We start from the raw sequence: 26,298 nt of genomic DNA on the forward strand, positions 1-26,298 counted from the left end.
TGACGGTGCGACCGTTAGGCCGAGCGCATTGTTCACTTCATTCATTAAGATCCGCCTCTTCAAACCGCACGAGAGATTTGGAACGTCTAGACTCTGACGTCACATGACGTATGTTAGCTGCATTTCCATAAACAAAGTTTAAAAAAGTGCAATGATTTTAACAAAGAAGGTTTAATCTACTATCTGTATGCAATATCCATTAAATTAAGGTGAGTTTATTTTGTCTGAAATTTTAGTTGTTGTTACCGCGCGCATATATGGCAAGAAATTGGTACTGTGTTTTGAGGTCATACTTTTGTACCCTAGGGTACATCCCCTATTTATCCTTTAGCAATAAGGTTACAAAAAGGTTACAGTATAAAACCATTGAAAAATGAAAGTAGAAAATTTCTGAAGGACTGTTAACGTGACCTGGTTACAGTGGGTACAGAGGTTACTTAATAATACGAATTCTACTTTTATTATTATATTATCTGGATTCTGAATGTAACCAGGGTACAGAAGGTACTATGGCTACATGATCATTCATTTATATCTAACCGCGTGAACGAAGTTAGCAACGAGAACAAGAAGCGATGCATTGTGGGTCCAGAATTACTGCAGAAAAAAATCTATTCAATTTGAATGAATGTGCAGTAGTCCGAATTTTCTCTTCGCCCAGGCGTTGTCGTTAGAGCTCGCAGTGACGAGTGGTGCTTTGCACCGCTCCCTGCGCTCGCTATAAATGTTAATACATTTTCTAGAATAAAACAGAAATGATATTGATCAGAGACACATAAAACCATATTGATAAAAATATATTTATGGTAAACATTGCATTTAAAAGGGGCAGAGGATAGGTAGTTATTTGAAAAATCATTTTTACAGGTTGGACATGGCAAAGATGGTTCTCTTTGTCCCCGAGAGTACAGAGAAAGAGAGCAATTCAACAGGACAGTCACAGAAAACATCTTCTGACATCACTGGTTCAGAGGCAAGGCAGTTTTATGAAGATTTGGTTAACGAATCGCACAGTAAGGATGGAAGTATATTACATCAAGGTATACCACATGCTCAGAGTCACGCAAAACATTACAATGACAGACTGCTGAACAATGTTCCCAAAACCTCCTCAGCATCTGCTTTAACAGTAAAAGAAAGTGATTTCTTGAAAGCAGCTCAGAATGGTGATATAAAAATTGTAAAGAAGTGTTTAAAACAGGGAATAGAGATTGATTGCATAGATTCTTATGGATGGACGGCTTTAATGTGTGCAAGTCATAGTGGAAATAGACAGGTAGTTACATATCTTCTCAAGAAGGGTATAAACAGATATGTGGTGGATAGAAAGAGAAGGGATGCAGTGGTCATTGCTAGAAGAACTGGTCATGAAAGTCTGGCCAATTTTATATCAACATTTGACAGTAGCATTGTGAGAGCTAAACAGATAGAGAAACAAGAAGCAGAAGTCGTGGAGTTTTTCTGTGATGTGTGTAATGAAACTATTCACCAAATTGGAGGGGAGAACCATGAAACATCTACTGTGCATCTATTCAACAGACAGCTAAAGCCAAAACCAGACAGTTTTCTTATTCCCCCAGGCAACATAGGTTTTCAGTTAATGTTAAAGAATGGATGGGATGGGGAGAAAGGATTAGGATCAAGAGGACAAGGGCAACGATATCCCGTGAAAACAATACTAAAACGAGACAGATATTGTTTAGGTGGGGAATCCGAAAGGACCACTAAAAAGAAAGCTAAAGTTACACATTTTGGGCCTCATGACAAGAATGCAGTTGGAAAACTCAAAGAAAGAAAATTAAGATCATCTACAATTAACAAACAGCAAAAAAAGAAGGAGGAGAGTAAATCCCAATGGTGGGAGAGAAATCTGAGAGAAGAAATGAATGATTTTTTCTGAGACTTTCATTTCATGATAACTACATAGTATATGTATATTGTAATTTGAATAATGATAATTGAATTATTTTTTAAAGATAGCATTAAGAAATTCCAAAGATGATGAAAAAATTATAGCAGCTTGTTTTTAAAGTTTTATTGATCTTTGAATGTGTTTTCTTTTTTTTTTTTGGGGGGGGGGGGGGGGGGTTGACATTCATCTACTGCACATTTTTTGACAATAATAACCTAAAACAAGATGTGTTTGTGAAAATATGCCCCTTTATGGCAACTTATAGTGAAGGTTAAACTTTCTCAAATGCAAATCAAATATGATGGTACCATAAGTAAGGTCTTGTACCGAGGAATATACCTGTGAAATATGAAAGCCCTAGCAGCAACCATTGAAAAGATATGGAAAAGGTTAAAGTTTTTCAAAAGTAGGTCAAACCCCAATGCTACGGTCAAAGGGTCAAAGTTGTTGGTATCCAAAGTAAGGTCTTGTCACAAGGATTGCATATATGAAGTATGATTGATTGATTGTATGTTGTTTAACGTCCCTCTCGAGAATTTTTCATTCATATGGAGACGCCACCACTAGCCGGTGGAGAGCTGTAAGTTTTGTCCTATACTCGGCACTTACGGCCATTGAGCAGTGAGGGATCTTTTTTGTGCCTGCACCTACTACGACACGGGACCTCGGTTTATATGGTCTCATCCGAAGGACCAGTTTCCACGTCCCACAGTGGGATTCGAACCCGCGACGTAAGGATCAACTCCTTACTTCGCGACTCTAGAGCAGACGCTCTAACCACTGCGCCACGTGGGCGACTATATGAAGTATGAAAGCCCTAGAAGCAACTGTTCAAAAGAAATGGCCAAGGTTAAAGTTTTTTTCAAAAGTAGGTCAAACTCCAAGATCAAGGTCAAAGTTGTTGGTATCCAAAGGAAGGTCTTGTCACAAGGATTACACAAGTATTAAAGCCCTAGCACCAACCGTTCAAAAGTTAAGGCCAAGGTTAAAGTTGGGAAAAATTTTGTAAAACTGGGTCAAACTCCAAGGTCAAAAGGTCAAATATGATGGTACCCAAAGAAAGGTCTTGTCACAAGGAATATACATGTGAAATATGAAAGCCATAGCTTCAACCTATAAAAAGTTATGAGCAATATATAAGTTTTTGCAGACAAACAGACAGACGGACGGACAGGACAAAAATTATATACCCCCGAATCTTCGATACGGGGGCATAGAAATTAATTAAGGATACTGTATTCTTATTCACTCAAACATGTTGATGTGTTTACCACATGTATGTACAAATTTTAGGTCACCGGGTGACTCAGGTAACCTAATGCTATTACCAGTTCCCATACCCATATGTTACCCAAAAACTTTTGAATATGTAAACTTCCTCACTGAAATGAGTAAACCAAATTTAAACTGTGGCACATATATCTATGGATAATGGAAAACAGAAATCATGAATGTTATGTTCCCAGCCACCTGGCACCTTAGAAGTGGGACAAACCATCAAAATGCATGCAATTTCCAAAAATTGTCCTCTTTACCCATGGACCTCTACCAGACAAACTATATACTGGTATATGAGTGTTATCAGTGGTTAGTCTTCTACAAAAGTAAAATATAAATTATAAAACAAGAGGCCCATGGGCCACAATGCTCATGTGAGACACCATTACCATGCTAATCTTAAGATTTTTCAGAGATTTGCATCCCTTTATATTCAAATGAAAAAAAAATTAATGCCAAATTATGTCCCCACCTTATTCATGAGGCCATGATTCAAACAAAATTAATTTTCCTCACATTTAATTGCCATTATCTATCATTTTATATATTTCTTCTGCCATACAAATGAAGAAAAAATTTACTCTATAGCTTTAACATGTTTATGCTCCAAGTTGTGACCACATACTGGAAATATTATATTTCATATGCCGTATTGTAATATATATTTCACATCTTTTCTTTTACAAAAATACAATATATGAAAAAATGAAACCAACAATAGTTTACATAAACAATTATTTTTTTAAGGGGGGACCAACTGTCTGTGAAGAGAGGTAACTTCCCAAGTAAATAATCCTGAAATTGTCTTAACAGAGTTTCTTTGACTCAATATTAATTGGCAGTAGGAAAGCGCTGTGGGTGACCAAGAGGTGAGACATTTCCCCATTAGTTAAATAAACTTAATGTGAATTGGAAAGGATTAAGTTCCTTCATAATAATAACCAGAAAGAATTAAGTTCCTTTGAAATGTTAACCGGAATGAAATATTGAGATAATGAACCATAATCAAGTTCAAAAGTCCATTGAAACAAAACAAAATTGGAAGCAGAGCAAACACAAACCTCTAAAACATCAGAGGTGGGATCAGGTGTCATGGAAAAGTAAACATCCCCTGTCGTGTCGAGCGGTAACACCCACTGTAGACATTCACTGTTTAAATAATGGTCTAACAATTTTAATGAAAAACGCAATACAGCATTGTACTTAATGATAGATTGTATTTGCTGACAAAGTCATTGTCTCGACCAAAAAATTTGCGAAATGTTGACTTTAAATGAGATTGTTGATATCCCTGTTTCATCAACCAGTTTGGCAATAGCTTGCCTCGATTAAGAAATTGTTCGTTTGCATGCTCTTGCGTATCAAATCAATGGGAGACATAAACTCCATTTATAGGTGATAAGGGTATATTGCTACATAAATAAGGGAAGCTGACAATAGAAAAGTTGAAGTCAACATATTTATCATGAAGTTTTATTATAAGGTTGCCATTAACGTTTTTTTTAGTAGAATTTGAAACATGTGTCAGACTCTGTGGTAACTTTTTTTTTCGAAATCAAAGGGATTAAGTTCCTTCAGAATGTTAACTGGAAAGGATTAAATTCATTCAGAATGTATAATTGTTCTTTTCTTCACTGAACTTCATTTATCCATAGATGCTGTAAACGAATTCGGTTAAAATTGATTGGATAGTTGTGAAGAAGTAAAAAATGTTAAAAGTTTACGACCTACGCACAACGAGGGACGAAAACGGATAACAATATGTCACGTAAGTGACTCAGGTTATCTAACAAGGGATTGAATAGATCAGAATTCATGTTAAGATTATTTTTTCAAATAAATACTGACTTTCAATGTGACTCTGAATCATAATGCGTACTATTACAATATACTTCTGAACACGTTTCAATCTAACATATTCTGGAAGCTCATGCGTCCCTCAAAACATGACCATGAGTCAAGATCAACTCAATATAGGCAACAGAGTACCAAATTTTGAATCCAATTAAATTGATCAAGGTTACAGAGTTATAAACTTTGACATAGTTTAATAGTACCGAAAGAATATGAATCTCCTTGCCATGGGAACTTTGTTATCATGACATGTAATTGAAAATATAACGCTTCCCAAGCAAGGTCATAACACAACATTTTTTTTAAAAGTTTGAATCTATTCTAACCAATAGTTTCAGAACTGTATGTGTCGCAAATATCCCAAAGACTTTTGATTGCTTTTATTCGACTGACAAATTTAAAAGAAAGGGTATAATTTTTTTAATACCACCAGTTTGGTCAGTCGGATTAAAGCGATCTATAGGCCTATGAGATATCTAATTCATACAATTTTTACAAATAGAATATTGCGTCTTCGTGTCGAAGAGAGACATAATATTAAAAAATAATGCGGTTATATATATATATATATATATATATATATATATATATATATATATATATATATATATATATATTTACATTTTCAAATGTTTTCGTTTACATAACACTATTAAAAGCAACGCATATCTATTTAAGAAATAAACAACAATGTTAAAAAGTTCTCTGGGAAATGAACTTGGTTGGTCACGTGATCAAATCCTGTGAAGCCCGAAGGGCTTCTCAGAAGATTTGATCACGTACCAACCAAGTTCATTTCCCAGTGAACTTTTTAACATTGTTGTTTATTACTTTTATTTACATTTGAAACGAATATTCTGAGTAGAACTGCATTTATTACACAAACGGCCCGCCGTATTGCTATGTTGTGACGCGCAATGACCTAGAAGCTGTTTGGTCTTAAGAGTTCGCCTCGCTCCAACATTTGAATATTTACATGAATGTTAAGCCGTCCAGTTCAGGAAATATCTGTTCGTAATGAAAAAACAATGATCGCTACTGAGAATAATCTTACTATTATATATTGTATGAGTTCTTTATATATGAAGTCAAAAGCGGTGGTATCGTCTTCAGTTTAAATACCTTCAAAGGAATTTCGGGTTAAAAAGGTAAGCGTGATTTTAGGCTAATTAGAAACATTCTTCACACCGAAGAAAGATATAATGATCATTTGTTGAACGAAAAAAAATATATGTTTCAATAATTTTATCTTTTTTTTATCGCTTTAACGGCTCAGAAGTTCCGAAACAGTGTCACTGTGACAGAAATATGTAGACAAGATATCGTCTCGCTGTGTGATTCGGTCACGCCATGACCTCTGACCCCCTAATAAGTTCATACAGAATTGAACATATTTCCTCTTCAATAGGTTCATCTAAGAAAAATATTTGCAAATGTAAATAAATCCGTATAAACACGGGTTCCTCGCTTCATAAACGTTTGACGTAATTTCTCAGTGACGTCATAAAGGGTCGACGCGTGCCTGAAATAGAAGGAGACTCTACCGCATCACTAGAAAAGCTAGCTTACTAGCGAGGCAGTATAAGTTCCCTACATACTGTTCGCTACACTATACACTTTCCAATAGGGATGGCAACGAATATTCGAACATTCGAATATTCATTCGATGAGTTGATATTCGAATATGAATTTAAGATTCGAATATTCGGTGTTTTTCAGATTTCATAAAAAGAAGTACTGTGATTAATAAATTTTGATTAAAACATTGCTGGAATTATCCCTGTTTAATTTAATAGCGATCAATTTCGATCGTCTGATTTCTTTCACTACTTTCTTATAGATTTACTAAATTACATGTATGAGTAAGGTGTTAAAGAATTGTATACAAAAATGCTTTATGTATAATACAAAACGTACTTTCATAGTTTTTATTAGTTAGATACGATCGGATCTAGAATCGAGGACAAAAATGAAATCTAAGAATGTCTAAAAGGCGTAAAGAGTATACTTATCAAAATAAAATTAATTGATCATTGAATCAATGTCCGATAGAATTAATCTGTAATTAATATTGTAAAGGGTTTAATTTCAGAATATTTACATTTCCAATGTCTTTGTCCGAGATAAAATTACAAATTGTAAAAATACTTTATTTCTACATAAATCTACTGGTTCATCGATAGGCGCGGTTAAAAAAAAATCACGTGCGGGGCGGGACAAATAGAGACAGAAGCAGGGCTATTAGCACGGGAATTTGCAGAATCAGGAGCATGTAAATATAAGGAATAACTGTCAGATTTTTTGGATTCATGACGATGATCAATCGATTGGCTTGCGTGATAATTTTATGCATAAACGCCTTCGGCGTTTATGCAAATTATCACGCAAGCCACTCGATTGATCACATCATGAATCCAAAAAATAAGACAGTTATTCCTTAAATAAATGTGTAAATTACTTGAATATATCGGGTTGTACATAATCCTGAATTTTATATTCATTATCGGGAAATTAGTTAATTACCTAGGAAAATTGTCTATGGAAATATTTGTTTACATTGTATCAAAGATTATAATCATATCTCTTATTAGGCAGATTATTGTAATTTATTACACGTATTGAAATCTGAACAGTATACCGTTACGACTATCTTGCCTTTTGTAAAACGACTGGTTCCACAGTTGGAGCAACTATGAATACATGTTTCATTTGTTTAAATTATACTTTTCTACATTTAAATCAATTATTTATTTCAAACATTGACAAATATCAAATGGGATTTCTCATTATTCACCTACAAATGTCTCCATACAATTTTACTTCCAATATAAGTATACCTGCGCTAAACCTTTTATGAGAGTAGGATGATGCATATTTAAAATAAAACAGATTTATTTATTTTATCGAATATTCGAATATATTCGAATACTTTCATTGAATATTCGAATATGAATTATGGACAAAATTGACATCCCTACTTTCCAAGTAAGGCGAAGTTTACTAATTTAATACATCTTTATTTATATCATTAAATGTAATACTGAGCCCCAACTTAAACTTTTCGTTCCTGCATAGGTCACATGTACTAAAGGTAATTGGTAAAGAGAGCTTCAAATACATGTCACTTAGTTTAGAAGGGAATCCGGACCCGTGATACCCCTACACTGCCATTAGCGTCTCCCTTCCGCTTAAAGATAGGGGTAATAATTAAAACCTTACTCCTGATTATAGAAAACTTCCTACTGTCATCTGTGTCCCATATTTCGTACTAACTTCATCACCACTCAGGAATTAGAAATCACCTAACTGATCATCCAGCTTATTGACTTTATAACTTTACAATGCTTACTTTGGTCAATTAGGAGAAAACAACGATAAGAGAATAAAATGAGTTTATCTGGCATTAAATTACAGTAAGCCGAGACAGAAATGTAGAATCAATACGTCATTACAAAATTTAATTGCAAGAGAATCGAAGTTGTACCATGAAGCTTACACTTGTAATTCGCTCGCTATAATAACCGTACATACAAAAGTAAGGTTTCTACATACTAAAATGTATTATTCATTTCTGAAAATCAAAAAATTATCTTTTCGCCAATCAAAATACTACACGTATAATACATGTATATGCCTTACCCTTTAACCCCGTCACTACCCCTAAACCCGTCAACTTCGTGAAACTCCGCGCTGTTCGTTAACGAATGCAATTATGACGTTATTTTTCGCATCTTGAAAATCTACAATCAAATAATGCACCAAAAACACATAACAATTATATAATCTATTATATTTAGCATATAATATGTAAAATCACAAAACATCTTTTCCTTCATGCACTAATATATACATTTGTGGTATCTCTCTATTATATAAACATGCAGAGAGCAAATATCTTCATACCTGTATGAAGTTTTTCGAAGGTCATAGGTCATTACGTGACCTAATCACACAGCGCAGTAATATCTACATAAAAAGACTTACTCCACTAAGCAATATAGCATGTTTTTCATGCATAAAAATGTACAAAATACGCAAGTAAAATAATAATAATTTTATTTACAATGTAAACGAGTATTTAATACAGTTCTTGATCGATTTTACATAGAGAATAGAAAACTACGTGTTATAAGTTTCATGTCTGAGCTGCATAGCCTCAACGTTTACCCTTATTTTTCTCGCAGACCTCTGAATGCTATAATTTTTTTTTCATTAAACTTCACTCACAATAAATTTGAAAATCTGTTGAAAAATATCAATGTAATGCAATTACGCCACAAACAGCTGACAAACATGCACTTTGGAAGTTCGGTAGGCACACCTCCATCATCGAGATCGTTGTGACGTTGTCTTTAACAATGTAAGCTGTCGCCAGTGTCAACATCATAAATTTATAAATATGCCTTACTGAAATCGTAGATTTTATGTTTTTGATCAAAGTTTGTACTTGATTTCAAGTTATCTGGTCCGGACAAGTGTCTCCATCCATCCCCATGGGCGGATACAGGATTTGTGATTAGGGGGGGGGGGCGTGGATAACTTTGTTCAGGCAAGGGGTCTGGGGGCCGCCTTAAGGCCCCCAGTGGGTCCAGGGCAAAGCCCTGGTGGGGGCCCAGGGGGCGAAGCCCCCGGAACCTCCTGGGTTTTCGTGAATTTTAAGAGTAAAACCAGGCACAAAAATAGTGGTATTGATTAGTTATGTACACTATGATATTTCACTTTTAAAAAAAAAACACACACACACACATACAAACCCCAAAATACAACGAACAAACAAGATCAGATTTTAAAAATAGCATTTTCCTAGATATACAAGAAGTCACAAAAATCAGAATGTTTTTCAAAGTGCATTGTCACTTAAGAGGGCTGGTGGTGAATACCTTTTATTGTTCAGATTATATTGTATTATATGTATTATTGGCCATGATATAAAATAAATGTGTTCGACTTCGATTTACAAGATATGTGTGTTGGGTAACTTCTACCGCGCACACAGGGTATTTTTGATCGATGTGCAAATATAAACGAAATTATTCATGTCATCTCTAATTTAAAAATATATATATTAATTTAAATTATTCTTTTGTAAAACATAAAAGATTGTGAAAAAATGCTGACAAAAAACAGTAATTTTCAAAATGTACCTAATTTGAAGACAATAAGTGCACCAGGTGCCTAGAACTGATTTACCGATTTGTCAAGGCATGCCACAAATGTATACATATGCGCAGGCATCTAAACCGCATGTAAATAGAACAGATGATTTTTTCACTGTTAAAGAACTAGTTTCTACGAAGTATTCTTGTACATAATACTTATCCTAATAATTTTTTCATACGGACGGTGGTCATGATTTTTTTTCTGGTAACAAATAGCAATGCGTCATTTTCATTGGTCGAACTGAGTTACCCGTTGACGCCGTGTTCATGCATGGGTTACTTCGGCCGATTTCTGTTCAACTGATTTGCATTTTATTTGTAAAAACTAAATACTATAAATTAAAAAGGTATGAATTTAAGTTGTAAAATTAAACATAGTTGATAAATTTCATGCCAGGAATATCCACTGTGTCTTTCTATATATACAAGATATTTTCAGAGGTGATAAACTGATAATTCCCCGCAATGGTTTAAAAATACTCAACTTTAATTTTTCGGGCGATAAGGTTTCTTCTTGGATGTAATTTTCTAGTGAAGAAATAAATTTTGCCTATTATTATCGACATTGATTTGTATATGAAAAATGCATTTTCTTTCTGCATAAAGTAGATGAGTGTACACTATAATGGGTTATAAACAAATTATTTTAAGGTGTTTATGAACGGTCGAAATTAAGCAGGTGGTCGAAGTTACACCATCCTAACCTATATCCTGACGTTAAATTCCATTTATATGGAAAGAATATGAGACGTGTGTAATGAAAAAAAGTCTTGTATCTATGTAAGTAAATTACTGCATAGTTACACCATTTGATAAATAAATACATCAATCAGTGGACGGGTTTGTAACGTAGACCGTCTGATTTTAAATTCATTTATTTACCTTCGACCAGCCTTTATATATTCCAGTATTTTTCCTTGCATCATGATAGGAAATTGACAAGTGCAGTCTACCCTTCAATCGAAATCGGCTCGACGTTTTCCGGTTTGAATAATTATGAGATATCATAGCCTAGGGAATGCAAGGTTTTTAGACTTGATTTTTAAGAAAACCGATACTTGGTCATTAAAGAAAATTACCATTTTTTAATTGACCATTAATTATAAAACCAAAGTATGGCATTATTAATATTAGTCATGTCATACTTTGAAAATTTTAGGGGGGGGGGGGCGTGCGCCCCCCACGCCCCCCTTAAATCCGCCAGTGATCCCTTTCCGACCGAAATTCCTCCAACTTTTTATTATCAAACATCGGACGTGTTTCTGGTGTTTTTTAAACATCGATTCTCATGAATACAAAAATTCCCAGACACCAATATGCTCACTATAATTGATCACAAGTAGCCTTTCACAGAATATTCCCTTCAAAACAGAATCCTTTGCCAGATGAATTTGAAGCGTAACCGCTTTTCAAGCCGATTTACAACTAGCGTGATTTGTCAAAATCTACGACGTACAGTTAGTGCAATATTTATATTCGATTACATTCGATTGTCCGTCTCAAATGTATATATAAGTAATAAATAACAAGTTTAAAAACTTCAATGGGAATTGAAGTGGGTCGGTACGTGATCAAATCTTCTGAGAAGGCCTTCGGCCTTCACAGGATTTGATCACGTGACCGACCCACTTCAATTCCCATTGAAGTTTTTAAACTTATTATTTATTTCTTAATTGTATCGGTTTCTTCAACACACTTGCATACGTCAACATGCTCATTTTCACTTGTCAGTTTTTTTTTATGAATGTCTGTGTCAAATGTTTAATATGACATACCATGTTGAATACAGCTAAAAATCTGATTTTTGTCTATGTTTGCCCCATTCCAATACACGTTGTAGACAACATTAGCGCGACATTATTACATATATAATACGTTATATTAGCGTTATTTTTTTCTATTGTTGATCCTTTTCTTAAAATACAATTATATACAATTTTAAATCTTGAAAACTATTTTTTTATGTTTACAAATTTATGAAAAAAGGACCCAAAACTTAACTGGATAAAAAAATAAATATACGTGGCATATTGTAGAGGGCCCCGGGCACATATAGTTCAGCACACAAGTGAAAATCAAAGTAGTTGTTGTATTCTTCTTCTTCCTTTAATTCGCATTCCACCTTTTGGTGTATTGTCGCGAATGACTATGGGAAACAACTCTCCATCAATCTATTTACAGTTCATAAAAAGCTTTCTGGCACTATGTACAATTAAAACTGATGGTTTAAGGTCATTGTAATGGATTTGATGCTGTCTCTGAATCCCTCCAAACTAGAGGCGTTGATAGCAGTAGATGATAAGTTGTTCCGTATAGTCATATAGCCGATGGAAAGAAGGACTGTTGATGATCCTGAATCCTTGAGTAAGGGAGTAGAAACCTGATGTCATGCCCACGTGTTGTTAAATTGGCTCTGCTGGGTACATGGTAGGTTTGTGATGGTATTGCAACAAGATGATGAATAATACCGTAAAGCATGGTGACCTTTGCTTTCTGTCTGCGCTCTTGTAGCGTTGGTCATTGTAGATCTTCGAGCATCCTAGTTATACTGCTGGCTGTTCTATAATTTCCAGTAACGAAGTGTGCTGCTCTCCTTTGTACCATTTCCAATTCATAGATATTTTTCTGTGTTACTGGGTCCCATTTGATAGAGGCATACTCCACTATCGATCTTACTAAGGTGGTGTAGCACTGCACCTTGATGGTGCTAGGGCATGTGCTAATGTTGCGCCTGAGAAAAGCATTGATGTTATTTACTTTCTTCGTAACTCTTCCAATATGCTGATTTCATGCCAAGTTGCTGCATATTTTTAGGCCTAGATATTTTGTAGACTTTACTGTGGCTAATTTCTTTCCATGGCTGGTGTAGTTTCTGATCATAGATTTCCTTTTGTTGGTCACACGCAGCACTTCACACTTAACTGGGTTGAATGACATTAACCATTTATCTTCCCATGACTGTAGTCTGTCAAGGTCTTGTTGGATGCGATCGGTATCTTCTTCTTTACTGATCTTTCTCAGGTAGGTCATTGATGTATATTAGAAAGAGAAGCGGACTCAACAGCGTTCCCTGTGGTACCCCTGATGTTACATCTGCTGTTCTTGATATCTTCCCTTCTAGGATGACCTTATGAGTGTGACCATTCAGAAAGCTGACGATCCACTCCAATGTGCTACCTCTGATACCATAGAAATAACAATTGCCGAGGAGTCGTCGATGGGGCACCTTGTCGAAAACTTTTGAAAAATCGAGAAAAACACAATCCATCTGGTCTCCACTATTCAATCTATCGGCTAGCTCCTGGAGTATTATGATGAGCTGGGATTCACAAGATCTTCGTTTGCAAAATCCATGTTGGTAGTCCGATAATATTCCATTTGCCTCAATGCGTGTGATGATATTGCTATGTAATATATGTTCCATTAATTTGCAACAAATAGATGTGAAAGAGACTGGTCTGTAATTTGAAGCCTTTTCTCTGTCTCCTTTCCGGCGTGGAGGACTGTGATGTCTGGAACAGGTGAGTAAGGACTGTTGGGTTTCTCAGGTAAGTTGGTGATGACTTCTTGAATACTGAAGTAAACTGTTCATTCAGTATATTGGCTTAAATGGCTTTAGTTGTGTTGTCACTATAAAGTACCCCCCTTTTTATGTAACGAAGCCATTCCGGATGTTTCAATTTCTCTTGATGAATCCCCAGAACCTTTTCAAATTGCTACTGTTGTCTTCACTGAGCATATTAGAGATGTAAGAGTTATATGTTTCTCTACATATCCTCTGGATTTTTTCCTTAATTTTCTTAAAGCTGTCTCAATCTTGTTGTTTTCCACTTCTCTGAGCTTTGTTGTAACATCGCTTTTTCTTTTTTGATATTTTTTTTCACTGTCTTGTTAATCCATATTTGATTAAACCTTTCACTAGTGAATTTTGTTTCTCCATTAAGGTAATACAGGTGAAAATGTTCCATAGGATGTTTACATCTATAGTTTCTGAGTGTTTTGTATAGAATTCCTCAGCAAAATGACTCATAGGTGTGCGGAGGTTTATCTACATTCTTCCAGATAAAGATCTTCCTGCGTGCCAGTTTCTGGTGATGTAGCTTTACTGAGGGTCTCCACGTATGCAATGGTATCATGGTCACTTATACCTGGTATCCCTACAGACCTGTGGACCAGGTTAGGACGGTTTGTTAGAAAAACTGAAGTTACCTCGTTTCTAGTTGGAAAGTCGAGTCCCGTGTCTAACCTTATGACAATGCAATGCTCATTAATCCTTTGGATATTCGTTACCAGTAATTGTGTCATTTTTCCAGTTAATATCTGGTAAGTTTGCATCTCCTCCCATCCATAATGGTGATTATTTGTATAAATGTCGGCTCGATGGTAAACAGAACAATCGAGTTATTAGGACACTCATCTGCAAGTAATGGAGTTAAGATTTCACTGCAATAAAGACTGTTACTTTGTGATGGCTTTTTATGATACATTGAACATGTTGACAAGATCAAATATGCAACAATACATGAGTAAATGAATACACTTTGGTATACGTTGTTGGTTTTTGTAACCTCCCACCATTGATGCACCATAGGTCACACGGCAAGAGCACGACATATGGTTAAAATATGACGTTTACAAAGCTAGGTTTAAGTCATTGTGACATATTTTTTCCATAAACTCAAGAAAAAAAAAACGAAGGAAGATGTTACAATACTAGATCTATTCTGGGGAGTGCTAAAAATCAGTTTTTTAGCTAACCCCAAAAAGAGTATGCTGAGGTTTTCAGATCATGGATACAGAGACAAGACATGTGTAAAGGTCAAAAGTGAATACTTTGAGGGATTATAATTATAAAGAAACTGCTCGTCGTCCTTTTTGTGTCGCCTGCAGAGCAGAGCGGCACTAAGGGATCACTTTTGTTATTTTTTGATGACCTTTAGCATTATTTATTGAACGCCCCTATAATATGGAATAAAACCTAGCTGTTTATGAGCGATTCCCTAAAAGTTTGAAAGCAGTCATATTAGGATTGATTGTATGTTGTTTTACGCCCCATTCTAGAATTTTTCACTCATATAGAAACGTCACCATACACCGGTGAAGGGCTTTAAAATTAGACCTATACTCGGCACCTAGGGCCATTGAGCAGTGAGGGTTCTTTACCGTGCCAACGCCTACCGTGACACGGGACCTCGGTTTTTAAGGTCTCATCCGGATGATTCGTGACTTAAAAAAGGTTTTTACAAATGTCGGACCTTGTTCTGTGGGCATTTTTGACCATTAATTTTGGAAAACATTCAAGCGATTTAAGACATTTGAGGACATGTCATTCCATAATTAACAGCCAAAAAGTACCGATGGTAATACAACTGATTTGTAGTGTGTTAACAGGTTCTAGTACTAAAATCCATATCATTAAGAGCGAAAAACGAGCTTTTCCTCTTTCGGCATGCAGAGATTACTAGTATCTGTAAGATTGAACTTGTTCAGACATTGAATGTTATTTCCCATGTACCATACAAGGTCTATTTTCATATTTATTTGCTCGAAATCTCAAAATGCAAGGTTTTTAGGCATTGAACGTCAATTGCTAATTCATTGAATACTTGTATGAAGTGTTCAGGTGAAAATCCTATGCATGCTAGATCATCTGGCAGCGGAGGACAGTCGCTAGAAATATTAAGAATACAAGACTTAATGGATGCTTTTTCGAGAGTATAAATCCAATCGCCCTCGTGGCGCAGTGGTTAGAGCGTTTGCTCTAGAGCCGCAGAGTAAGGAGATGATCCTTACGTCGCGGGTTCAAATCTCAATGCGGGACGTGGAGACTGGTCCTTCGGATGAAACCGTATAAATCAAGGTCCCGTGTCGCAGTAGGTGCTGACACAAAAAAAATCCCTAACTGCTCAAAGGCGGGAAGTGTTGAGTACAGGTCTATATTTGCAGCCCTCCACCGGCAAGTGGATACAAATGAAAAATTTTCGAATGGACATTAAACAAACAAACATCAAATGTAAACAAGATACAACAATGTAGAAAGGCTAGCACCTTGCCTGGCGTCCTGTTGGACAGGAATCTACTTGGACTGAGATTGATTAATCATAATAGCACTTGATGTATCAACATGACAGTCATTTAGTAATGTCCAATGTTTTTCTGTTACACCAAGTTTATACAGTTTCAATAAGACAGCATGTCTCATTAAAGTATCAAATGGTTTGGTACTATAAAAAAACCCAGCATAACATTGTTAGTGTTCAAAATTATGTAAAATGGTTTCATTTTAGTTGAAAGACACTATCAAACAACCTAGCTTCTGTTGAAAACCTTACTGTTGGAGATTTGGGAATGACTTATAACGTAAAAAATGTTCAGAAATACGGGGATGAATAATAGTTTTAAAAAGTATGACAAAAAGTAACTGGTCTGTAGCTATTGCAAAAAGTTTTGTATTTTCCCCTCTATTATAAAGCGGCACAAAGAAAACCCGCTTCCAAGAAGAAGGTATCGTACCATGCAACACAATAGCATTAAAGAGTTTATGGTACATGTAAGAACATATTCGCCACGAAAATAATGGGTTCATATGTAACTACATGTAGGTCACCTCTAGGCCATCTTTAAAAATTTGTTTGGTTGCCCTCTCCCGACAGACTGGCTCAAAGTGGCCCGACTCAAAACTTTTTTAACCTCCGGGAAACTATTATTATTTTCTATGCATTCTGGAAATAGATTTTGAAAATTCACCATTGATTTGAAAATTTTCTGTGAAAAAAATTTTCCCACCTACCTACCGACCCAAATTTTTCATCTTGGGTCGGGAGAGGGCAATCAAACATTATTTTAAAGTTTGCCCTTGATGATTTTCTCTTTTCGGCATTTGATGTGGATTATTTTAAGCTGCACTAAAATTATGTTCACTGAGCTTTATAAAACCATTCTTCATTGCAACAGATTTGCAAGTAAATCGAATGCTAAGATACTGAATTATATCCCCAAGAAGTGCAGATTCAAATTTGTTTAAATTTAGTCCCTGGGGGGTAGGGTGGGCCTCACTAAGTTAAGCATTAGAATATACAGGATTTTTTAAATTATCATATCAAAAAAAACAGCAGGACCATGATTAATGATATTATTTTGTATCTTGTAAGCATAGTGCAGATTCAAGTTGTTCAAATCATGCCCCCCCCCCGGGGGGGGGCAGGGTGGGACCACAATAGTGGATCGATATTTTAAAAGGAAATTTAGAATATTCTTTTATTCTTTTGAAAAAAAATATCTGGACCGCATTAAATCGCATTCACATGGAAACATTTCAGAGTTGTGTGGATTCCATTTTTTATCTTTGGATAACAGATCATGGGGTTAGAGTCATGCTAAAAGTAGGGATCAGTTTTACCTAGTGTATAACTTCTGTAGAACAGGAAAGCCATATTAGTCACATTCATATTGATATTGAAGCATCCTCAGGATATGCTGATTCAAGTAAGGTTATGTCATGACCTTCTACGTGAGGGCCACAATATTGGAAAGAACTTTTTCATGTGAATAAATGTTTTAAAAAAACAGAATGGTCAGTGGTGACTCAGGGGAAACGTTGTAGTCCGTGAACTTCTTGTTTTAAATGGTGATAGGAAGGCGCTGTGAAAGACCGAGAAGTGAGTCGTTTCCGTGAAATTTTCCCTATTTTTTAAAAAAAGTTTAATATTAAGTGAGAAGAATTAAGTTCCTTCAACATGTGTAATCCCCCCTTTTCTACACTGAACTTCATTTATCCATAGATGCCGTAAACGAAATCGGTAAAAATTGATGGAGTCGTCGCAAAGAAATAGAACACATTAAAAGTTTACGACCTACGCACAACTGACAGCAATATGTCACGTAAGTGACTCAGGTTACCTAACAAGGAATTGAATAAATTTTATCGGCTGATCAGACTTCTTGGCACAATTCATTTTTCAAATAAATACTGACTTTGTGACTCTGAATCATACATGTACGTACTTGTAAAAACATACTCCCGAACACATTTCAATCTTTCATATTCCAGAATCTCAGCCCTCTAAACATGACCTTGAGTCGGATTTACTTAATAGATAAAAGGTCACTGATGGAAATTTATACAAGAGGCCCATGGGCCACATCGCTCACCTGAGCACATTGGCTAGGCAAAAGCACAAATCAGTACAGTATTGAAAAGGTTACCGGAGGGGGGGGGGGCTTGAATTTTAAACTACCTGATGATGCTTCCATGTCAATATAACAAATGGCTTTGTTGTACTTGAGAAGATTTTAAAATTTTTTCCCCATATATTCTTGTGTAAAAATTTGATCCCCATTGTGGCTCCTCCCTATCCCAGGGGTCATCATTTAAACAAACTTGAATCTACACTACCTGAGGATGCTTCAATATCAATATGACTAAACATAGCTTTTCTGTTCTTGAGAAGGAATATTTTTTCTATATGTTCTTATGTAAAACTTTCTACCCTCCATTGGGCCCCATCCTACCTCCTTGGGTCATTATTTGAACAAAATTGAATTTACACTACCTGAGGATGCTATCATATCAAAATGACTAAACACGATTTTCATTTCTTGAGAAGGAGATATTTTTCTATATGTTCCTATGTAAAATTTTCTATCCTCCATTGTGGCCCGACCCTATCCCCTGAGGTCATCATTTCAACAAACTTGAATCTACACTACCTGAGGATGCTTCCATATCAAAATGGCTAATAATGGCTTTGCAGTTCTTCAGAAGTAGATATTTTCCTATATATTTCTATTTATTGCAGTTCTTCAGAAGTAGATATTTTCCTATATAGTTCTATTTAAGAATTTGATCCTCCATTGTGGCTTCACCCTACTCCCGGGGGTCATGATTTGAACAAAATAGAATCTACACTATCTGAGGATGCTTCCACATAAATATGATCAATCAGGGCTTTGCTGTTCCTGAGAAAAAGATTTTTTAAAATTTTTCCTATATATAATATTTCTATGTAAAACTTCTATCCTCCATAGTGGCCAAACCTTACCCCCGGGGATCATGATTTGAATAAATTTGAATCCACACTACCTGAGGATGCTTCCATATAAATATTACCATTCAGGGCTTTGCTGTTCCTGAGAAAAAGATTTTTAAAAAAAAAATTTTCCTATATATTTCTATGTAAAACTTTGATCCTCCATTGTGGCCCCGCCCTATCCCCTGGGGGTCATGATTTGAACAAATTTGAATCTACACTACCTGAGGATGCTTCCATATAAATATAGCTCATCATGGCTTTGCTTTTCTCGAGAAGAAGATTTTTAAAGGTTTTTCCTATATATTTCTATGTAAAACTTTGACCCTCCATTGTGGCCCTGCCCTACCCCAGGGGGTCATGATTTCAACAAAATTGAATCTACACTACCTAAGGATGCTTCCATATAAATATGACTCATCATGGCTGTTCTTTAGAAGAAAATTTTTAAAGATCATTCCTTTATATTTCTATGTAAAACTTTGATCCTCCAAGGTGGCCCCACCCTACCCCCGGGGGCCATGATTTGAACAAACTTGAATCTACACTACCTGAGGATGCTTCCATATAAATTTGACTCATCATGGCTTTGCTTTTCTTGAGAAGAAGATTTTTAAATGTTTTTCCTATATATTTCTATGTAAAACTTTAATCCTCTATTGTGGCCCCGCCCTACCCCCGGGGGTCATGATTTGAACAAACTTGAATCTACACTACCTGAGGATGCTTCCACATGAGTTTCATCTTTTCTGGCCCTGTGGTTCTTTAGAAGAAGATTTTTAAAAGATGATATTAATTTTTCACTAATTCTTTATTATCTCCCGTTGAAAGAGGGTGTGGCCCTTTATTTGAACAAACTTGAATTCCCTTCCCCCAGGGATACTCTCTGCCAAGTTTGGTTGAAATTGGCCCAGTAGTTCTGGAGAAGAAGATGAAAATGTGAAAAGTTTACGACAACGACGACAACAACGACGACAGACAACGGACAAATTTCGATCAGAAAAGCTCACTTGAGCCTTCGGCTCAGGTGAGCTAAAAAAAGGAGAAAAACACTAAAACGACCGTCGACACGAACAGTTAAAATTGTCGAATACTATTTGGGACGCCCTGTCCCTTTCTCATGACATAGAAGAGGTTAAAAAGTCCCAAGATAACAAAACGGATGAAAACTAAAATATCTAGCACTACAACTACGCTAGTAAACCCCATTTCTTTACAGTTTTACATATTGAATTTCGATATGAAAAGTAATCAATATGAAATGAATCCGGACAACCGCGAGTCACGTCCGGTCTGGTCTCCTGTGATTTACACAAGTGTCATAAACGATCAAATTAATTATTATTACGGAGGGGTAAACCGTACAATGTCATTCTCTCCAATATACTGCTATAGGTCTACTACTAAATAATAATAATGGTTGGCTGCAAATTTAATACCTATACTTGGCACTGAGAGGCATTGATCAGTGAGGGATCTTTTTCGTGCCAGCACCTTCTGCGACACGGGACCTCCGTTTATACGGTATCATCTGAAGGACCGGTCTCCACGTCCCGCAGTGGGAATCGAATCCGCGACGTAAGGATCAACTCCTATCTTCGCGACTCTAGAGCAAATGCTCTAACCACTGCACCACGCGGGCGACTAATAATTTTAAGCCCCATTATTTTTAAATTTTGAAATATTATTTGAAATGTTATCGAATAACAGTATTAATGAGAGAGAAAGAGTGTTAAAAATAGAAGTAACAACAGTAAATAGAAGATAATTAACAAGAGGCCCAAATGCCTTAACTGTCACATGAGTATAATGTAACGATCCATAGATTAAAACAAAATAAGCTGATAAAGGAAGCTATGTTGCCCAAAAGCAAGAGAAATAGAATGATCCGTGATCAGCAAAATATTAATTTATTACTCAGAAAAAAAACAAAGTTTTTCTATTTATTTGCCTGTACCAATTTATCATTGATCATTCCCCTCACATTAGACTCTCTTATAATAGTCTTTGAAGATTATTTTATGTACAAAGATGTGATATTTATATCCAAATTCATATATCTGTAAGAGTCTACCTGACCATTGAACACTATGAAAGTACGTTCTGTATTAAATATTGTAAAAAATTCTTGTATAATGTTATTCAAATGACCTCTAAAATTACATTATTTATCAAAGGGGAATAGCAAAGGGGAATAACTTCTTTCATTAGAAATTAATAAATTGACCAAAGAGTACAGAATTTCAATTCTGGTAAAAACACCCTTGCTTATTTCAACTTTATATACTCTGCCTCCTAGATGCAGAGGAGCAGAGAATAAGATTTTCAAAAGAATAATCCATTTTCACTATAGATTCAATATAGCCTCACCCTAATACCAGAGCCCCTGACCCAGGGGCAAAGATATTTACAAGTTCGGAAAAGGCACTCTTGCTCATCATAACAATGCACTTTGTATGTTTCCTTAATAAAGATGGGCAGAAAAGAAATTTCCAAAGAAATAGTGCACTTTCACTATATAATCTGTAGAGCCCTCTCCCCCTTCCCACAGACCCCCTGACCCTGGGGCAACAAATTTCACAGTTTTAGAAGAGGCATCCTTGATCATCATAACCATACATATAGTTTATCTGCTTTATATGCAGGGGGAAAAGATTTTTTTTTCAAAAGAATAATCCATTTTCACTAAAGATTCAATATAGCCTCACCCCAATACCAGAGCCCCTGACCCAGGGGTAAAGATATTTACAAGTTCGGAAGAGGCACTCTTGCTCATCATAACAATGCACTTTGTATGTTTCCTTAATAACGATGGGCAGAAAAGAAGATTTCCAAAGAAATAGTGCACTTTCACTATATAATCTATAGAGCCCTCTCCCCCTTCCCACAGACCCCCTGACCCTGGGGCCACAAATTTCACAGTTTTAGAAGAGGCATCCTTGATCATCATAACCATACATATAGTTTATCTGCTTTATATGCCGGGGGAAAAGATTTTTTTAAAAATAATTGATGCATTTTCACTATTTTTTACCTATGGAGCCTCACCCTAATACCAGAACCCGTGCTGGGGACATGAATTTCACAATTTCGGTAGAGGGCTTTATGCTTATTACAATCAAGTCAACAGTTTGACTGCTTGATGTCCAGTAGTAAAGAAGATTTTATAGATGGCACTCATTTTGATGGTTTTGGTCCCACCCCTAAGGCCGGGGGGGGGGGGGGGCATGAAATTCATAATTTATGTTCCCTTTCAGTCATAGATGTTTCAAGCCAAATTGGTTGAAATTGGTTCAGCGGTTGCAGAAAAGAAGATGAAATGTTCAAATGTTAACGCACGGCGACGGACGAAATAGGACAGCAATAGGTCACCTGTGTGACTCAGGTGACCTAAAAATAGTGTAACAAAAATAATAATACGCATTAATATTAAAATTACTAGTAAAAACTTTGTTTATAGTCTTCCTTGGTATTGTCAATCTTTTTTCTTTGAGCGTCGGTCCATTTTGAGTTATAGTTAACAAGCATTCTGAGAGTATTGCATTAGCAATACTAGTCCCCTACCGGCAAGTGTAAACTGGTTCCCGTTAAGAATTGAAAATGCCATAATTCCGTCAAAAATTGATGAAGCGGGACGAAATGCAAACTTGATCTATAACTAATCAATGTAAAGCCACATACCAAAATTCAGCTCAATATCTACAAGCGTTTAGAAGAAAATTGCGGAAAACCCTTAAAAATTGAAAAGGCCGTAATTCCGTCAAAAATCAGTGAAGCGGAACGAAATGCAAACTTGATCTGTGACTCATCAAGATACACTCACATACCAAAAATCAGCTCAATATCTGCAAGCATTTAGGAAAAATATGCGGAAAACCAAGTGGGACAGACTGACAGACAGACAGAGGGACAGACAGACAGACAGACGGACGGACAGACTCAGAGGAAACCTATAGCCCCCCCCCGGTTTCACCGGTAGGGGACTAATAACCACTACTGTAATGTCCTCTAATTCGTGACCTTCCAGGTTGATCTGGTCCCCAACTGGCTCATTGACATCTTGGTCTTAATGGTCGAACGTGATTATTGATTTTCCTGCGGAGATCTCGCATTTCCCCAGCATACTGTTTGGAACAAACCTTACAGCTGATGAGATAAATGAATTGTCAGTTCGACAGGGCAAATTCCCTAGTATTCTGTATTCGGGGTTGCTAAAGCTGTCTGTGTCAGTGCTGTGCTTCTTATATCAGAGCGAGTTTTAAACCCTCATTGGGTAATGGGTTGCCTATCTGGTTCTTAATACAATGTCCATCGAGCGCCTATAGGCAGCAAATGGAGATTTCTTGTTAAATTTGCCATCCTATCTCAAGGACACCATGGACTATATAAACAAGACACCCTCGACTGGTCTTGCAGATCATACCCTTCTCGTGACTATGGACGTCACATCTTCCGTACGATGAAGATATCGAGGCCTGGGACAGTAGAATTATACAAACTCCTACTGAATCCCTTGCCAATGTTCTTAAGTGTAATGTGTTAATGTTTCATGTTAAAAGGAAAAAAATTACCTTCAAGTCAATGGCACTCAATCCTGTTCTTAAGAACCTCAGAGTTATTCTTAAAACTGTAAAAAGAACCTGTCAACTCTTCACTCCAATAAAAAAAATGACAGAGTCTTTAAGGAACCTCCATTGGCTGCCTATAGGCGCCCGAGGACATGGTAGTAAGAACCTGAAAAGTCACAAATGGGAGGACATGAAACTAGTAGTTATTGACCATAACTCAAAATTGACCGATCTTCAGAGGAAAAACAAAGGAAAATTCTGGATGCATAAGGTTAAAGTCATTCCGCCCTGATAGTATTAACAAACTGAATGACTTCACCAGGATGAACTTGAATTAGTCGAAAATGTTTGATAATACCAAGCAAGGCTATTCTTTCCACATAGTTTTTACTACCCAAATAATTCATATTATTCTTTTTATTACACTATTTTCAATTATCCTCTTCTCCTAATTTATATTACTTCTTTTTTCTAACACTGTTTCTTTTTAATTTATTTTTAATGGTCAATATTCCAATATGTAATGGGGCTCAAAATTATAAGTCTTCTTGTAATTTTGTCATTCATATACAATTTCCTTTGTTTTTTTATTTGCTTCATTTCAGTTTTTGTATTATTATTTTAGTAGCGCTATAATCATGATGATGGAGAGAATACAACGTAGTGTGACCGTGTGAAATGAACAGATTTTGAGTGGCAATTATTTTCTTTGATATAGTGCTAATAATAACATAATTATAGACCTTGACCGCAAGACATTTGATGCCACCTGTAAATGAGTTAACATGTAAATTATTATTCAATTATATCAATTATGTCAATTATGTCCTTCTGCCCAGAGTTACCCGGATTCTCCACCAAATATGACCGGTAGAAATGCACAAGTCGGTACTTCGTTTAATAATTTTTATTACGATCCAAAACTTGGCGTTTTCTACACGATCTGTGAGTCGGCGTGGACTGTGCAAAAATGGACAGAGGCATATCCCCTGAAAGAAATTTCAGCCATAACAGTTGCAGATGCATTCTTCAGAAATTTTATTTGTAGATTTGGAAGTCCGGACTCCATTCTTACAGATCGAGGTCAGCAGTTCATGTCAAAGGTTTTGACAGAGTTGTGCAAAATCTTTGAAATTACAAAATTAAAAACATCCAGCTACAGACCTCAAACGAATGCAGCTGTTGAAAGAGCAAATAGTTCCATCTTAAACAAACTCAGGACGTACATAGATGCAGAGCAGACAAACTGGCCAAAATTATTAGCTCCAATCACATTTGCCATGAATACAACAATTGCTACGGAATCAACTCACTACAGTCCCTATTATCTTTTGTTCGGCCGAGAATGTAAGACGCCATTAGACACTTCCCTAAATCCAGCAGAAATCGTAGGTCAGAATGCAAAAGAGTATGTTGACAGCATACATAAGGAACTCAAGAAAGCCAGGGAACTAGCTACCAGAAATATTGAGGAAGCTCAGGAAAAATACAAGACTCAGCACGACAAGCGGGCAACTCCGCCAGAATTCAGAATACATGAAAAAGTATGGCTGAGGTCGAAGAAGAAGCAAGTTGGCCTAACCCCTAAACTTTGTAATAAGTGGATTGGTCCGTTCTACATAATTGAGGACAATCACAACAACACCTACAAACTTAGGAATTGTGCTGATAACACAGAGCTAAAATCTGCAGCACATGCGGATGATCTGAAACCTTTTCATGATCCTGAAATCCGCCCCACAAACAGATTAGATCCCCTCCCGGATAAAGATGAAGAGTTGAGTTCCAGTGGTGATGAGTCGTCACAAGCAGATGAGTCAGGAAGCGAAGCTGATGATCAGTCAGACGCTGAAAACGATAGCGTAGACGATGAAAACGGACCAACTTACAATGTCGAGAAAATAAGGGGGCAAAGGGGTACTGTGACCGTGTGAAATGACCAGATTTTGAGTGGCAATTATTTTCTTTGATATAGTGCTAATAATAACATAATTATAGACCTTGACCGCAAGACATTTGATGCCACCTGTACCTGAGTTAACATGTTAATTATTATTCAATTATTGCAATTATGTCAATTATGTCCTTCTGCCCAGAGTTACTCGGATTTGTAATTACTTCTTGCATTGTTCTTATAAATTGGTAGTTTAATACAAGATCTTCAGTTGGAAGCTGGACCTTGCACAGTCCACGCCGACTCACAGATCGTGTAGAAAACGCCAAGTTTTGAATCGTAATAAATTATTAAACGAAGTACCGATGTGCATTTCTACCGGTCATAGTAGTACGGTTTACCACTTTGTAGTAATTAATTATCGATAATTAATTCGATCGTTTATGTACACCACATAACACCACAGGAGACCAGACAGACCGGACGTGAGTCGCGGTGATCCGGATTCATTTCAAATTGATGCATGTTTTCAAATCGAAATTCAAAATGTAAAACTAAATAAATAGGGTTTAGTCGCGTATTTGTAGTGATATATATATATATA

The 26,298-nt window shown here is 36.2% G+C and overlaps 2 protein-coding genes across 2 annotated transcripts; both read left to right on the forward strand.

Moving 5' to 3' along the window:
• Positions 1-867: 867 nt before the first annotated feature.
• Positions 868-2,049, forward strand: LOC133184399 (G patch domain and ankyrin repeat-containing protein 1 homolog). Its single transcript, XM_061319458.1, has one exon. It carries the CDS (start codon positions 875-877, stop codon positions 1,898-1,900), a length of 1,026 nt encoding a protein of 341 aa, XP_061175442.1. The 5' UTR covers positions 868-874; the 3' UTR covers positions 1,901-2,049.
• Positions 2,050-24,623: 22,574 nt separating this feature from the next.
• Positions 24,624-25,734, forward strand: LOC133184550 (uncharacterized). Its single transcript, XM_061319638.1, has 2 exons — positions 24,624-24,670; positions 24,849-25,734. Exons 1-2 carry the CDS (start codon positions 24,624-24,626, stop codon positions 25,732-25,734), a joined length of 933 nt encoding a protein of 310 aa, XP_061175622.1.
• Positions 25,735-26,298: the final 564 nt, after the last annotated feature.

Source organism: Saccostrea echinata, unplaced genomic scaffold (assembly GCF_033153115.1).
Source record: "Saccostrea echinata isolate AGI-Se365-2 ecotype Australia unplaced genomic scaffold, CSIRO_AGI_Sech_v1 ptg000010l, whole genome shotgun sequence".
Classification (NCBI taxonomy): domain Eukaryota; kingdom Metazoa; phylum Mollusca; class Bivalvia; order Ostreida; family Ostreidae; genus Saccostrea; species Saccostrea echinata.

Bases quoted from the DNA above. Each gene is read 5' to 3' on its own strand.
- LOC133184399 (XM_061319458.1), top strand. From the start codon at position 875: ATGGCAAAGATGGTTCTCTTTGTCCCCGAGAGTACAGAGAAAGAGAGC.
- LOC133184550 (XM_061319638.1), top strand. From the start codon at position 24,624: ATGTCCTTCTGCCCAGAGTTACCCGGATTCTCCACCAAATATGACCG. The intron at 24,671-24,848 runs GTAGAAATGCAC...TTTTATTTGTAG, and splicing joins TTCTCCACCAAATATGACCG to ATTTGGAAGTCCGGACTCCA.